The sequence below is a fragment of the Dipodomys ordii genome, unplaced genomic scaffold, assembly GCF_000151885.1.
Source record: "Dipodomys ordii isolate 6190 unplaced genomic scaffold, Dord_2.0 Scaffold164, whole genome shotgun sequence".
NCBI classification, from domain to species: domain Eukaryota; kingdom Metazoa; phylum Chordata; class Mammalia; order Rodentia; family Heteromyidae; genus Dipodomys; species Dipodomys ordii.
The window spans coordinates 2823666-2840537 of NW_012267380.1; the positions used below are offsets into that span (position 1 = coordinate 2823666).

The following is a 16872-nucleotide window of genomic DNA, read 5'->3' on the forward strand; positions in this document are numbered from 1 at the left end:
CTCTGGGTCTGGGTGCTGTCCCTCAGCTCTTCAGCTCAAGGCTAGCGCTCTACCACTTGAGCCACAGCACCACTTCTGGCTTTTTTCTTTTTGCTAATGTGGTGCTGCGGAATCGAACCCAGGGCCTCATGCATGCAAGGCAAGCACTCTACCACTGAGCCACCTTCCCAGCCCCAAATGTCATGTTTTTCTATGCTATGATCCAATGATACCACTCTTGGGTATCTATCCATAATATTAGTAAAGGCACTTGCACATCCATGTTCATTGCTTTCACAAGAGTCAAGATAATAGAAATAGTTCAGATGCCCTACAATGGACAAATGGAGAAAATGTGGTACATATATATACAATGGAATTGTACTCAGTCATCTCATTTGCAGAGAAATGGACGGACTTGGAAAATATTATGGTAAATGAAGTAAGTCAGGTTCAAGGAGACAAAGGATGCATGTTTTCTCTCAAATGTGGGAGTCAGTCCTAAGTTATAAACATATGAAAATACATTTAGGGTTATAAGCATGTATGTGAAGAACATGAGCTGCAGAGAAACTGGTAAGGCAGGGAATATTTTAGCAGGGATTTTGAGACCTAAATGCAATGGAAAATCAGAGCCCTCACTATAAATAAAATTGTTACTTTTTGGTTTTGCTTTGCTTTTTAACCACCATCACTACCACTAATATGAATGAGGAAAGAGAAAAGAACAAAGATACAGTGGAATAAATGAGTAACTCCGCCCCAAGTCAAGCAAAATAATGGAATTCAGTTAATCAAACTGTGATCCTTCTACCAAAGGAAATGCTCTTTTGGTCACAGAAAGTCTCCTAGCAACAGACACATTTCACAAGCACTCTCTGGAAAGCCTGACTCCAAGTCAAACCAACAGTTCCCCGTTCTACATACAGAAGCTGAACAATGCTGAGCAAATCACTCACAGGAATTTCAGCTCCCAACTGGGGAATGGACACATACTCCCTAGCTTCAAACTACATTCTCTCCTTGCTTCTCAATCCACTGCACTTTAGCTCTTGCCCTAGCTGATCACCAACACTGTCCTTGCTGAAAAGCCTATGAATGAATCTCCATCACCTCACCTAGCTGATCCATCACTCCATCCGTGATAGCCTCACCTAACTGATCATTCCATCTCTGTGGATCATCACCTCATCCAGTTAATCACCTCACTGATCACTCTATCAGTGATTGTCTCTCCCTGCCTGTAATCACCTCACCAGGAGACTTTCTGCCCCCCACCTCATGACTTCCACTGCGCTTTCCCAACTGGCTCCTGTCTTCCCAACTGCTGTTCCTTTACCTCTGCCCAGGTATTCTTCTTTTGCCTCCTCTAGCATTCCCATTGTGTCCTTCCCTGTTTCTGAGCCTCTTTTGGACTTCTTTATCCAAACTCACAATCTCAACAGCTACTATACGCTTTGCCCCTGAAATCCATGTTTTTAAGAAACGTAAGTTGACCTCTAGACCTGTATAGCCAAGTGCCTACTAGATATCTCAGGTAACAACAGATGAGATGCTCTGACAAGTGATCTGACTCTCCCTTTCAACAATGTAGCTCCTCTCTGTACATCTGTATATTCTGTCTTGAAGAACCCAAGGCCAGAAATCTGAGGTCCTGCCTGACTTCCCGTCACCCACTGTTATCTTTTAAAAATAACACTGCCCTCCTCCACATTTCCATAAGCAATTCTGGCCTCTTGATTACAAGACAATGGCCTCTATCTTCAGGTCTGCTACTTTCCAATCTACCTTCACTCTTTTTATTTTTCCCCCCAATTTTTTTTCTTTTTTTTGTCAGTCATGGGGCTTCAACTCAGGGCCTCAGCACTATCCCTGAGCTCTTCTGCTCAATGTTAGTGCTCTACCACTTTGAGCCACAGCTCCATTTCTGGTTTTTGGGTGGTTAGTTGGAGATAAGAGTCTTTCATAAGGACTTTCCTCAGATCTCAGCCTCCTGAGTAGCTAGGATTACAGGCATGAGCCACTGGCACCCTACTATTTTTCTCTTTTTTTGGGGGGGGGTTGGTCGTGGGACCTGAACTCTGGGCCTGGGTCCTGTCCCTCAGCTTTTCAGCTCAAGGCTAGCACTCTACCACTTGAGCCACAACACCACTTCCGGCCTTTTCTGCTTATGTGGTGCTGAGGGATCAAACCCAGGACCTCACGCATGTAAGGCAAGCACTCTACCAGTGAGCCACCTTCCTAGCCCTTTTCCAAGAATTTTTTTTTTGGTTTTTTTTTGGGTCCAGTTGTAGGGCCTGAACTCTGGGACTGGACGCTGTCCCTCAGCTCAGCTCTTCAGCTCAAGGTTAGCATTCCACCACTTGAGCCACAGCGCCACCTCCGGCTTTTTGCTTTTGTGGTGCTGAGGAATCGAACCCAGAGCCTCATGCATGCAAGGCAAGCACTCTACCACTGAGCCACCTTCCCAGCCCCTCCAAGATTTTTTTAATGCTAGTCCTGAGACTTGAACTCAGGGCCTGGGTGCTAAGGCTGGCGCTCTACCACTTGAGACACACTTCCATTTCTGGCTTTTTGGTGTTAAATGGAGGTAAGTCTCACAGACTTTCCTATCTAGGTTGGCTTTGAATTGTGATCCTCAGGTTATCAGCTTTCTGAGTAGCTAGAATTACAGGCAAGAGCCAACTTCTGTCTTTACTCTTAAAGTACCTTTCTTTTATTTCTTTTGCCTCTAGAGGGTGTTTGAACTCTGAGCCCGGGTGCTGTCCCTGAGCTTTTGGGATCAACTACTTGAGCCAGAGCACTACTTCCAGCTTTACTGATATGTTTATTTGATTTTCCTGCCTGAGCTGGCTTTGAACCATGATCCTCAGATCTAAGCCTCCTGAGTAGCTAGGATTACAGACATGAGCCACTAGCACCAGCTTATAATATCTTTTAAAAGATAGAAAGAGGGCTGGGAAGGTGGCTCAGTGGTAGAGCACTTGCCTTGCATGCATGAGGCCCTGGGTTCAATTCCTCAGCACCACATAAGCAAAAAGAAAAAAGCCAGAAGTGGCGCTGTGGCTCAAGTGGTAGAGTGCTAGCCTTGAGCCGAAGAGCTGAGGGACAGTTCCCAGGCCCAGAGTTCGGGCCCCACGACCCGACCCAAAAAAAAAAAAAAGGTAGAAAGAAATCTTACTATCTCTTTATAGGTCCACTCTCCTCATAGGTTTGGGTATAGATTAGAATTTTGTCAGTCTACTCACCAAGACCCTTTTGAGATCTGGTCTCTGTTAGTCCCTCTAGATTCATATAGCTCTACTTTCCCTAGGTGCTACTCTACACAGGAAAGTTCTGGGAAGCTTCTTGATTCTATGCCTTACTTATCCCATGGTGCTCCCTCTGTTCAGAAAACACTTTCTTACCAGCATCTGGCTAACTGTTCCTTTACATTAAAACCACCATCTCCTATAAACAAATTCCTAGCCTCAAATCCTGACACTTCAGTATCTCTCCACTATCAAGAGCACTTATACTGTATTCTATTTTGTATCCTCAACACCTGAGACAAAGCTGGCATGAAGGCCAAGTATGGTAACTCATGCCTATAATCCCAGTTCCTCCCAGAGACTGAGAGGATCAAAACTGGAGGTAATCCAGGTAAAAGTTAGTGAGACTCCATCTCAAGTAACATAAGGGCAGAGCAGAATGTCTATAATCCTAGCTACTAAGATGAAGACAGAAGGTACAAGTAGTAAAGTACCAGCCTAAAAAGGTGTAAGGCTTTGAGTTCAAATCCCAGATGACAAAAAAATCAATGTAATCTGAACTCAGAATTAAGGAAGCTCTGACTTCCAAGAGAAGGGCACAGGAGAAACAAGTTGGAGAACTGTGAGGAGACGTGAGGCAGGATTCTATGCTCTGAAAGCAGATGGGATAAGCAGGACTGTATACACTAGGGAAATCTGGTCCCAGAGGCATAAGTCTAAAGTATGGCGAGAGGCCTATAATCCTAGCAACTCAGGAGGTTGAGATGTGAAGACTGCAGTTCAAAACCAGCTTAGGCAGGAAAGTCTATGAGACATAACAAAAAAAAAAAAAAGCAAGCAAGCAAACAAGCAAGCTGTGGCTCAAATGGTAGAGTACTAGCCTTAAGCAAAATAAAAGTTCAGGAAGAGTCCAGGCCCCAAGTTAAGCCCTAGGACCAGCACAAATAAATTAATTAAAATAAACAGGGCTGGGAATACGGCTTATTGTTTACCTAGCATGCATGAAGCCCTGGATTTGATTCCTCAGTACCACATAAACAAAAATTAAAAAGTTCAAAGTAGAGCAGGGAAGATGGCTCAGTGGGAGAGTGCTTGCCTTGCATACTTGAGGCCCTGGGTTCAATTCCTCAGCACCACATAAGCAGGAAAAGGCGGAAGTGGTGCTATGGCTCAAGTGGTAGAGCGCTAGCCTTGAGCTGAAGAGCTGAGGGACAGCGACCAGGCCCAGAGTTCAGGCCCTACAACTGACCATATTAATTAATTAATTAACATAAAATACAGTACCAAATCCTAGGAGTAACTTGTGCACAGGAGAGTTCTTTTAGGGACTCAAAGTCATTTACAAACCTAAGCTGGACTATAGGGCAAGACTTCTCTTGATTCCTGGAAGACATGATATGTGTCATGATGATACCAGGCCCTCAGAACTTAAAGCCTCAAACAACAACTAAAATTATTAAAGGGAAAAAAGAAAAAAAAACAACTTTGGGTGGCAGGAGAATAATACACTAAATAAGAAGTTATATAGGCCAGTGCCAGAGTTGAGCTACAACCTGATATTTTGATGAGTAAGGCCAGTAAGTCAAACAAAATGTGGTTCCTAGTCTACACTAAAGACTGAGAGAGGGGCTGGGAAGGTGGCTCAGTGGTAGAGTGCTTGCCTTGCATGCATGAGGCCCTGGGTTCGATTCCTCAGCACCACATATGCAGAAAAAAAAAAAAGCTGGAAGTGGCGCTGTGGCTCAAATGGTAGGGTGCTAGCCTTGAGCTGAAGAGCTGAGGGACAGCGCCCAGGCCCAGAGTTCAGGCCCACCACCGGACCCAAAAAAAAAAAAAAAAAGACTGAGAGAGGAGCTGGGAAGGTAGCTCAGTGATAGAGCACTTGCCTTGCAAGCCTGAGGCCCTGGGTTCAATTCCTCAGCACCACATAAGCAAAAAGAAAAAAGCCAGAAGTGGTGCTGTGGCTCAAGTGGTAGAGCACTAGCCTTGAGCTGAAGAGCTGAGGGACAGCACCCAGACCCAGAGTTCAGGCCCCACGACCAGATTCCCCCCCCCCAAAAAAAAGACTGAGAGAGCCAGAGAAGGTGTGACACTGTCTAAGAGAAAAAAAGTACTTTATCTGACTTATGTAACTGTACCCCCACTGTGTACCACCTTTGTAATAACATTTAAAAAAAAACCATTCTGGTAGTATACACATTTAAGCAAATGAACAGAGCCCCAGAATTTGCCTAACAGAACTGGACCAGTTATACTATTATCTTGTCTTAGGGCTTGAATTCAGGGCCTGGGCTTTGTCCTTTAGCTTCTTTTGCTCAAGACTAGTACTCTACATCTTGAGCCACAGCAACACTTCGGGCTTTTCTGTTTATGTGGTACTGAGGAATTGAACCCAGGGCTTCATGCATGCTAGGCAAGCACTCTACCACTGAGCCACATTCCCAGCCTTATACTATGATCTTGGATCATCTCTCCCTGACAGCATGATAGTAAAAGCTACTGAGGATAATCAGATAAAGCAGTTTTCTGTGTTAAACTGCTCTAGCCAGCACAAGCAGGGCCTTGGTGACTGTAGCTGGCAAGTAGCCAAGGGGTCTGCTCACCAGGCCAGGCGACAGGACATAGCCCTTATGAAAGAAGCCTGCCAGTGCCCTCTACTGGCTACTGTTTTGAAGCCTGTGGCTTCTTGAACAGTCATAGAACCAACTACTTAAAGGTATACTTTAAAAGGTCACAAAGGGCTAGGTACCAGTGACTCATACCTGTAATCCTAGCTACCCAGGAGGCTGAAATCTGAGGATTGTGGTCAAAGACAAGCCCTGGCAGGAAAGTCCATGAGACTCTCATCTCCAATTAACCACTAAAAAGCCAGAAGTGGAGCTGTGGCTCAAGGGGTAGAGTACTACCCTTAAGCAAAAGAAGCTCAGGGACAGTGCCCAGGCCCTGAGTTCAAGCCCCAAAACCAATACAGACATATAGGTCACAAAGGACTTCATGAATCCTCAGCTTTGGAATCACATATAAAAAAAGGAACTTAAAATTAATCCTTGAGGGCGGGGTGTTTGGTGGTTCACTCTTGTAATCCTAGCTACTCAGGAGGTTGAGATCTGGAGATCATAGTTCAAAACTAGCCCAGGCAGGAAAGTCCCTGTAACTCTCCAATTAACCACCAAAAAAGCCAGAAGTGGAGCTATAGCTCAAAGTGGTAGAACACTATAGTGCCTTCAGCAAAAGAAGCTCAGACAGCACCAAGGCCCTGAATTCGAACCACAGGCATCAAGTTAACCATCATCAATCATCATCATCCTTGAACACCACAGTCTGCTTTAAATTTATGTAGATTACAACCAATTATGAATCAGCTTGCAAGGCATTTCTATTTGTGGGTTTCTTGGATGGTAGCCATGTCCCTATTTGTAGTAGAAAAGATGTAGAAATTAGGAAGTAAAACACCAGTCTAGACAATTCAATGAGAAGAAACTTAAACATCAATTACTGCAACTTCTGATGCAGACAAGATGAAGCAAGTCCACTAAAGTTTATCTCCACAACAAAAATCTCAAAAAATTACAAAAGTAATAATCAAAGGATTCTGAAAAGCAAAAACAGGTAGATTGGAGGAAGTGTTCCCAGCCAGAGAGATATGAATTCTTGCTGCTGTTTCCCTTGCTGAGAAAGGGGGAGCCCTTAGAATCTGGAATCCAAGTGAAGCTCACAATGCAAGGCCTGCTCACAGATGAAACAACAGTAGCAGGTGAGGTCAGCAAGGGAACCCACTCTGCCCTGCATCCAGTACAGTAAATACCCTGTGAGTGAGCCTGTTAAACCAACACTCCAGTCTCATACTAAAAAAAAAAAAAAAGACCTAACGTGCAGGGCAAAGGTTCTAAAGTCTAAATTAACAGTGAAATGCTTCCTATGGAAAGGAGGACCTGAGTTCTGAACATATCTAGGCTGATCATATGATTATATTCTACATGAAAAAAAAAACCCAAAACCAACTCAATGTTGCCCAGACTTTCACCACAACACAAGTATTTAAACTATTTGAGTATAATACTCAAAATGCTCAGGATACAATTTAAAGCTACTTCAATCTGGAAAACACAACTCAATTCTCAAGGGAAAAGGAAAATCACATCCAGATCTTGGAATTATCAAAGGTATTATTAGCCTATAATAACAGTATGGGGTAAAAGTAAACATTCTTGAAATGAACAGAACAATAGCAGTTCTAGGAAAGAGACAAAGTTATGAACATATTTAAACTTTAGAACTGAAAAGTACATGTGGGCTTAATAGAAAACCAAGGTGAAAAAACAATGTGACCCAACAAAGACAGAGATTACCTCAATGGTGAGGGTGAGTGAGGGTGAATGTAGTCTTAAGTACTACATATGCATGTGTGAAAATAGGACAAACCTGTTCAGATTGTTTTAATGAAGAGCAGAGGATGAGGGAAAAAAATAAATGGGGCAAGTTTCATCAGAGTATATTGTATGTATGTTTGGAAATATCAAAATGAAATCCACTTGTATAACTAATATATGCTAATTTTTATAAACATATTTTTATTGTGAAAATACTGTACAGAGGGGTTACAATTACATGGGCAAGGTAATGAGCACATTTCTTATCAAGCATTGTTGCTTGCTCCTTTGTTTCCCCTTCCCATCCTCCCCCCCACCCCCGCCCTCTTCCCCCCACCAAAGTTGTAAAGTTTGTTTTTCGACATAACGACTTGTACATCTCATTGTTGCAATGGGTCCTCCTGTATACCTGTTTTAACGATTTGTTTTTTCCCTTCCCCTCCACATATACCAACATCAATATATGCTAATTTTAAAAAAGAAAGAAAAATTATCCCAAAGTCTATAATCCTAGCTACTAAAAAGTTGAGATCTGGAGGATTATAAAGTACTTTAACTTATGAACACTACTCTTTATCCAAATTAGCCTAATGCTGGGAGGGGGTGAAGGGTCATATGAACTGGGACCTAGAGATAAAATCATTAAGTTCTGCTCCTGGCTCTGGATGGGACTATATGTCTAACTTGTAGCTGTCAAAATATCATGATTCTAGGTTCTAGGGCTAGAAGGTAGCTCTGTGGTAGAGTGCTTGCCTTACATTCATGAGGCACCGGATTCCATTCTTCAGCACCACATAAAAAAAAAGCCAGAAGTGGTGCTATGGCTCAAGTGGTAGAGGACTAGCCTTGAGGTGAAGAGCTGAGGGACAGTACCCAGGCCCAGAGTTCAGGCCCCACAACTGACAAAAAAAAAAAAAAAATCATGATCCTATCTTTAAAACAGCATTTACTGTATGCTAGTTAAAAACCCAAAGCTCAAAAAAAAAAAAAAAAAAACCTAAAGTTCAACTAAATATAAATATAGTGGCTAAGGATGGCTTTTCATTATGTGTTAATCTTCCCATTTATGATAATATTTACTTACTTGGTCAATTTGTGGCTTTTCATGGCTGTGAGAAATTCTCTGACAATCTCAGGACTCTGGTGTCTGCATGGTGTTTTTGATATGTATTTTAATGTCTACAAAAAAATGAAAAAAAGCATAAGATGAAGAAATCTAAATAAAAATGGAAAACAGTGGTTACAATTTAGTTTTAGGAAATTTCAAGTATCTTCCAAGCCACTGGCACATGCCTATATTCCTAGCTACTTAGGAGGCTGAGACCTGGAGGACTGTTGTGTTTAAAGCCAGCATTGCCAGAAAATTCCACAAGACTCATTGGTTTCCTATTAACCAACAAAAACCCAACCTGAAGAGATAATGCAAGAGTTAATGCCAGCTGTGGCTCAAGTGGTAGAGTGCTAGCCTTGAGCTGAAGAGCTGAGGACAGTGGCCAGGCCCAGAGTTCTGGCCCCACAACCAGGCCCAAAAACAAAGAGTTAATGTCAGCTATGAGCAAAAAAGCTGAATCAGAGCTTAAGGTCATAAATTCAAGCTCTGATACCAACACTAAAGAGGAAAGTGGGGAGAAGCCAGATACAAATAGTTCATCCCTATAATCCTACTCAGGAAGCTGAGATCTAAAGATCACAGTACAGAGGAAGACCCAGCAAGTCAGAAGCAGAAGCGTAACTCTAGTGGTAGAGCAGTGTGAACAAAAAATAAAAAGCAAACAAACAAAAAGCCAAATGAGAGCTCCAGGCCCTGAGTTCAAGCCCTAGCAAAAAGGAATTAAATTAAGTTTCCTTTGCTTGGCACCAATGGCTCACACCTGTAATCCTAGGTACTTGGGAGGCTAAGATCTGAGGACCGTGGTTCAAAGAGAGCCCAGGCAAGAAAATCTATGAGACTCTTACCTCCAATTAACCACTACAAAACTGAAAGTGGAATTGTGGCTCAAAGTGGTACAGCAAAAAAGCTCAGGGAATTACCTAGGCCCTGAATTCAAGGCCCAGGACTGGCACCAAAAAAACAAAAACAAAAACAAAAAAAAACTGGGCTGGGAAGGTATCTCAGTGGTACAGTGCTTGCCTTGCATGCATGAAGCCCTGGGTTCAATTCCTCAGCACCACATAAGCAGAAAAGGCCTGAAGTGGTGCTATGGCTCAAGAGGTAGAGCGCTAGCCTTGAACTGAAGAGCTGAGAAACAGAGCCCAGGCCCAGAGTTCAGGCCCCATGACCGACAAAAAAAAAAAAAAAGAACTTGGCTTTGCCCTAGGCTTCTAGGGATGATCTCTGGGCCCTTGGAATGCTTTCTCTAATCAGGCATATAGTTGCTTGGGCCCCCATTACACTAGACAGGTTTACTATCTGACATACATTCGAGGCTGGTCTTATCTGTAGTTTTAGAGCAGGAGGTCTAAACACAGAGGCCCAGCTGAGCTTCCCTGATTGACAACTCTGTGGATGGACACACACTTACGTCCTGACTGGGAGGGAGGAGAATGATCCTGCAATGTTCCCTGGACTATTTCTACTTCTCTTGGCCATTTCCCTGTAAAAAACTATAGCTGTCAACATAACAGGTTTGGTAAGTTCTGTGGTCCTTCGTGGGAATTACAAAAGCTGATCATGGTTCTAAGTAGGAATTCCTAAACCTGATGTGTTCACAGTGAGGGAAGTTTTATAAGTTACTCCTAGCTTTGAAGCTTACTGATCCTGGTAGCTGGCCAAACACCTTTCTTTCTTTTTTTAAAAAAAATATTTATTTTATTGGTACTAGGATTTGAACCCTGGACCTCATGCTTACTCAGCTGGTACTCTACCACTTGAGCTATACCGATAGCCCCACCTTTCATTTTTATATTTTTTTTCGGTAGTGGGGCCTGAACTCTGGGCCTGGGCGCTGTCCCTCAGCTCTTCAGCTCAAGGCTAGCATTCTACCACTTGAGCCACAGCGCCACCTCCGGCTTTTTTCTTTTTTGCTTATGTGGTGCTGAGGAATCGAACCCAGGGCCTCAGGCATGCAAAGCAAGCACTCTACCACTGAGCCATCTTCCCAGCCCCACCTTTCATTTTTATAAACAGAATAAAACCTGGATCTAGGTAAAACTACTTCAATCAGGTGAGAGGTAGCTAGTTATCAGCAGAACAAACCAATGTCCCTTAGGATAGGGAAGGCCTCCAGCAGCCCAGGCTTACTTCATAGGTGATGGTATTCAAGTTCTGTTGCCCAGAACTGTGCTTATTCTTTCCACTCTCTTTACGCTGCTCTTTCAGATCCGTTAGTAACTGGAACACCTGAGAAGAGATATACAAGACTTCTGTGAGTAAGTTTGAGAAATGTATTCCAAGATCTATGATTTCGAAGAAAAATCAGAAAATACCTCCTTTCTTCTAACACACCCACCTCCCAACTTTTGGTTTAGAGCAAATAAGAGCTTTTAAATAAGTCAAATATCCCAAATTCACAAGTTTCCTTAAAATACTTAAAATGTGGGCAGGAATGTGGCTTAGTGGTAGATTGCTTGCCTAGCATGCATGAAAGCCCTGGGGTTCAATTCCTCACTACCACATAAACACAAAAAGCCAAAAGTGGTGCTATGACTCAAGTAGTAGAGTGCTAACCTTGAACAAAAGAAGCTCAGGGACAGTTTCCAGGTCCTGAGTTCAAGCCCTAAGACTAGCAAAAATAAATAAATAAATGTTTCATATCAATACAAAATTACTAATCTTCTCTGATCTCAAAGGCACATTGAGTATATGAAAGTTAATTTTCCTCAAACATAAAGGAGTTCTAGCCAGGTGCTAGTGACTAATGCCTATAATCCTAGCTACCACTCAGAGGCTGAGATCTGAGGATAGCAGTTGGAAGCCAGGCCAGGCAGGAAAGTCTGTGAGAGTCTTTTTTTTTTTTTTTTTTTGGTCATGGGGCCTGAACTCTAGACCTGGATGCTGTCCCTGAGCTCTTTAGCTCAAGGCTAGCGCTCTACCACTTGAGCCACAGTACCACTGGGGCTTTTTCTGCTTATGTGGTGCTGAGGAATCGAACCCAGGGCCTCATGAATGCAAGGCAAACACTACCACTGAGCCACCTTCCCAGCCTCTGTTGAGAGTCTTATCTCCAATTAATCACCAGAAAGCCAGAAGTAGTGCTGTGGCTCAAAACAGTAGAGCACTAGCCTAAAGTAAAAAATGCCCAGGGACAGTGCCCAAACCCTGAGTTAAAGTGCCAGGACTGACAAAAAATAAAAATTTAAAATTAGCTGGGCTCCAGTGGCTCATGTCTGTAATCCTGGCTAATCAGGAGGCTGAGATCTGAGGATCGTGGTTCAAAGCCAGCCCGGGCAGGAAAGTCCCTGAGATTCTTATCTCCAATAAAAAAACCCACTAGAAAATCAGAAGTGGTGCTGTGGCTCAAGCGGTAGAGCACTCGCCTTGAACTGAAGAACACAGGGATAGCACCCAAGCCCAGAGCTCAAGCCCCACGACCAACCCAAAGAAAAAAAAAAATTAAAATTAAAAATAACCTAAGGGCTGGGACGGTGGCTCAGTGGTAGAGCGCTTGCCTTGCATGCATGAGGCCCTGGGTTCCATTCCACAGCATCACATAAGCAGGGGAAAAAAAGCCGGAAGTGGCACTGTGGCTCAAGTGGTAGAGCACTAACCTTGAGGTGAAGAGCTGAGGGACAGCACCCAGGCCCAGAGTTCAGGCCCACGACTGGACCCCAAAATAAATAAATAAATAAATAAATAAAACTTAAATCGCCGGGCTCCAGTGGCTCACACCTCTAATCCTAGCTACTCAGGAGGCTGAGATCTAAGGATCACGGTTCAAAGCCAGCCTGGACAGAAAAGTCCGTGAGACTCTCATCTCCAATAAACCACTAGAAAACCATAAGTGGCACTGTGGCTCAAGTGGGAGAGCATTCGCCTTGAGCTGGAGAGTGCAGGGACAATGCCCAAGCCCAGAGTTCAAGCCCCATGACCGACAAAAAAAAACAAAACAAAACAAACCTTAAAACAGTGCTGGAGCCAGGTAACAGTGGCTCACATCTGTAATCCTAGCTACTCAGGAGGCTGAGATCTAAGGATCGTGGTTCAAAGCCAGCCTGGGCAGAAAAGTCCATGAAACTCTCATCTCCAATTTACCAGCAAAATGAACTGGAGCTGTGGCTCAAGTGGTAGAGTGCTAGCCTTAATTGAAGAAGCTAAGGGACAGCGCCCAGGCCCTGAGTTCAAGCCCTAGCCCTGACACACACAAAAGTCAATCAGAAATTTAAGAAAATATGGTCTTACAGATTTCTACTAGATACAACATAGTTCCTCCTCTTTTGATGAGACTCAGTGAAGGCAAATTTTACTCAAAGAACAAACACCCAAACACCCAGCAGAATCCAGGCTGCATAAACAGACTCCTAAAAGCCAGTGGCTTGGCCAACAACCACTTTCTTTTCTGTTATAAGGAGCAACTACTTGGGATGAGCCTTTAAGACAGAGGGGGCCTGGGAATGTGGCCTAGTGGTAGAGTGCTTGCCCCTAGCATGCATAAAGCCCTGGGTTCAATTCCTCAGGTCCACATAAACAGAAAAAGCCGGAAGTGGCCCTGTGGCTCAAATGGTAGAGTGCAGCCTTGAGCAAATGAAGCTCAGGGACAGTGCCCAGGCCCTGAGTTCAAACCCTAGCACTGACAAAAAAGAAAGAAAAAAAAAAAAAGAATCTGGGCTGGGCGCTGGTGGCTTACACCTGTAATCCTACTATTCAGAAGGGTGAGATCTGAGAACTGCGGTTCAAAGCCAGCAGGGGCAAGAAAGTCCATGAGACTCTTATCTCCAATTAACCACCAGAAAAACTGAAAGTGGTGCTGTGGCTCAAGTAGTAGAGCACTTGCCTTGACCTGAAGAGCTCAGGGACAGTGCCCAGGCCCACATTTCAAGCCCCACAACAAAACAAACAAACAAAAAAAAAGTAATTGGGAAGGTAGCTCAGTGGTAGAGCGCTTGCCTTGCATGCATGAGGCCCTGGGTTTGATTCCTCAGCACCACATAAGCAGAAAAGGCCAGAAGTAGCACTGTGGTTCAAGTGGTAGAGCGCTAACCTTGAGCTGAAGAGCTGAGGGACAGCACCCAGACCCAGAGTTCAAGCCCCACGACTGACAAAAAAAAATTAAAAAAAAAAAAAAAAAGAATCTGGGCTGGGCGCTGGTGGCTTACACCTGTAATCCTACTATTCAGAAGGGTGAGATCTGAGAACTGCGGTTCAAAGCCAGCAGGGGCAAGAAAGTCCATGAGACTCTTATCTCCAATTAACCACCAGAAAAACTGAAAGTGGTGCTGTGGCTCAAGTAGTAGAGCACTTGCCTTGACCTGAAGAGCTCAGGGACAGTGCCCAGGCCCTGAGTTCAAACCCTAGCACTGACAAAAAAGAAAGAAAAAAAAAAAAAGAATCTGGCCATCTGTTTATTCAATACACACAATTCACACAATGGAGATCCAGACTTCCTCTCTATCTTTCTGAGTTTATACTTAAGACATGGGGAATACTGACAGTGAATATATGAGAGGTTGTAAAATGGTTTAGTAAAACCAAAGTGGACCCAGGCAAAATGAGATGATCCAAGCTCTGGCTTGGCCATTCTTTCTTCTTGCTCATGACTGGGGCTCTACCACTTGAACCTGCAGTCCAGCAGTTTTTTGCTGGTTAACTGGAGTCAAGAATCTGGCAGAGGGGCTGGGAAGGTGGCTCAGTGGTAGAGTGCTTGCCTTGCATGCATGAGGACCTGGGTTCGATTCCTCAGTACCACATAAGCAGAAAAAACCAGAAGTGGCGCTGTGGCTCAAGTGGTAGAGCGCTATCCTTGAGCTGAAGAGCTGAGGGACAGTACCCAGGCCCAGAGTTCAGGCCCCACGACTGGCAAAAAAAAGAATCTGGCAGAGGGGTTGGGAAGGTGGCTCAGTGGTAGAGTGCTTGCTTGCATTCATGAGGACCTGGGTTCAATTCCTCAACACCACATAAGCAGAAAAAGCCAGTAGTAGCGCTATGGCTCATGTGGTAGAGTGCTAGCCTTGAGCTGAAAGCTGAGGAACAGTTCCCAGGCCCAGAGTTCAGGCCCCACGACCAACCCAAAAAAACAAAAAGAGTCTTGCAGAATTTTCTGTCAGGACTGGCTTTCATCCATGATCTTAGATCTCTTCTTCCTGAGTAATCAGGCTTATAGGCATGAGCCTTAAGCACCTCGCCTAAACTCTCTTTCAAACTGAAGATATATTAACCTTTGAGACTATTTCAAAATTAAAATGATAACATATTTAAAAAAATTTTATAAAGGATGGTAATTAGGAAAAGGCCCTAAATACTTTAGCTGGCAACATTTTTTTTTTTTGGGGTCCGGTCATAGGGCCTGAACTCTGGGCCTGGGCGCTGTCCCTCAGTTCTTCAGCTCAAGGCTAGCGCTCTACCACTTGAGCCACAGTGCCACTTTTGGCTTTTTTCTGTTTGCTTATGTGGTGCTGAGGAATAGAACCATGGCCTCATGCATGCAAGGCAAGCACTCTACCACTGAGCCACCTTCCTAGCCCCATGGCAAGATATTTTTGCACACAAAAATGGCTCTAATTACTTCATTACATGATACTCCATTACATGAAGGCATCGCAAATGACGCTCCAGAACCTTTGGGATTTAGGGAAGGATACCTTCTGAAAACGAAAGTCTTCCAGCTTCCTAAAGTATCATAATTTACTTGGAATATCATTCTAAGTTCCTTCAGATAACAAAATTTGTCCAAATTGAGTTTAGTAATTTCTAACCAAAATAATTCTATAATCATCACAAAAGACAAACTGAGAGGAAAATACAACAGTACACTTCAAAGCTATTTACCTCATAGTTACAGAGCAGCGCAGAATTTGCATCTTTCCTGCAAAAGAAAAGCAAGTGAATATCAGTCTTGGCTCACATCCTTTTTTGAGTATTAAATGTCTATAAAATAATTCCTTTACCAAGATCAAGTAGTCTAGTTCAGGAGTGTGGGAATACAACCTAATACTGAGAAATGGCCTAAGGTCTTCGTGGAGTTAGCTAGCTGTGGACAACTTCAGGGCAAACTTTATTTTTTATGAGCATAACACACATCTATCACCAGGTAGGTGACATTCATTTCAATCTATGTAGGCTAAAGTAAGAGATATCAGATGCCTGGCAGGAGTTGGTTACGGGAGGAGGGGGAAGGACAAAACCCAAAGAGGAGAAAGGGACTCAAAAAGAAGTTTGGGTGTTTCTCCATCTTGAGCCTATGTTTCTCCCTAATATTACCACCTATCTCCAATCAGCCACCAACATCTTGGGCAGCCAAGTCCTCCTGCATAATCAGCAGAAATGGTCTATGTTATAGTAACATTACCACTGGGAAATTCAATGATCAAGGATTCTGTTAACCCCAGGACCCCTCCCCGGCCCCATACACAAAGAACCCTGTTAAAAAGCAACAAAAGCTGGGCACAAGGGGTTCATGCCTGTAATCCTAGCTACTCAGGAACCTGAAATCTGAGGATTGTGGTTCAAAGACAGGCTGGGCAGGAAAGCCAGTGAGGGGAGAGGGGGGAGGTCCGGTCGTGGGCCTGAACTCTGGGCCTGTGTGCTGTCCCTCAGCTCTTCACCTCAAGGCTAGCACTCTACCACTTGAGCCACAACGCTACTTCCGGCTTTTTTTTTCTGCTTATGTGGTGCTGAGGAATAGAATCCAGGGCCTCATACATGCAAGGCAAGCACTCTACCACTGAGCCACCTTCCCAGCACAGCCTGTGAGATTCTACCTCCAATAAACCACTCTGAAAACTGAAGTGGCACTGTGGCTCAAGTGGTAGAGTGCTCACCTTGAGCTGAAGAACTTAGGGATAGCGCCCAGGCCGAGTTCAAGCCTCACAAATGACCAAAAAATAAATAAATAAAAATTAATAAAAAGCTACAAAACCTCAAAGGTGTTCATCTTCTTTTGCTTTTTTGTTAGTCATGGGGCTTGAACTCAGGGTCTGGGTACTGTCTCTAAGCTTCTGCACTCAAGGCTTGCACTCTACCAGTTTGAGCCTAGGCCACTTCTGGTTTTCTGGTGGTTAAAGATAAGAATCTCATGGGTGAGGGCTGGGAAGGTGGCTCAGTGGTAGAGCGCTTGCCTTGCATGCCTGAGGCCCTGGGTTCGATTCCCCAGCACCACATAAGCAAAAAGAAAAAAGCC

At 43.9% G+C, this 16872-nt stretch overlaps 1 protein-coding gene across 1 annotated transcript in view; it reads right to left on the bottom strand.

Annotated features, from left to right (window-relative positions):
• Crcp (CGRP receptor component) overlaps nt 1-16872 on the bottom strand; it is a 34342-nt gene that overhangs the window by 10243 nt on the left and 7227 nt on the right. Inside the window, exons 2-4 of the mRNA XM_013033232.1 lie at nt 15522-15558; nt 10842-10940; nt 8685-8779 (exon numbers count right to left, since the gene is read on the bottom strand). Of these exons, the coding sequence (XP_012888686.1) occupies nt 8685-8779; nt 10842-10940; nt 15522-15558 (231 nt within the window). The remainder of the gene's footprint in view (nt 1-8684; nt 8780-10841; nt 10941-15521; nt 15559-16872) is intronic.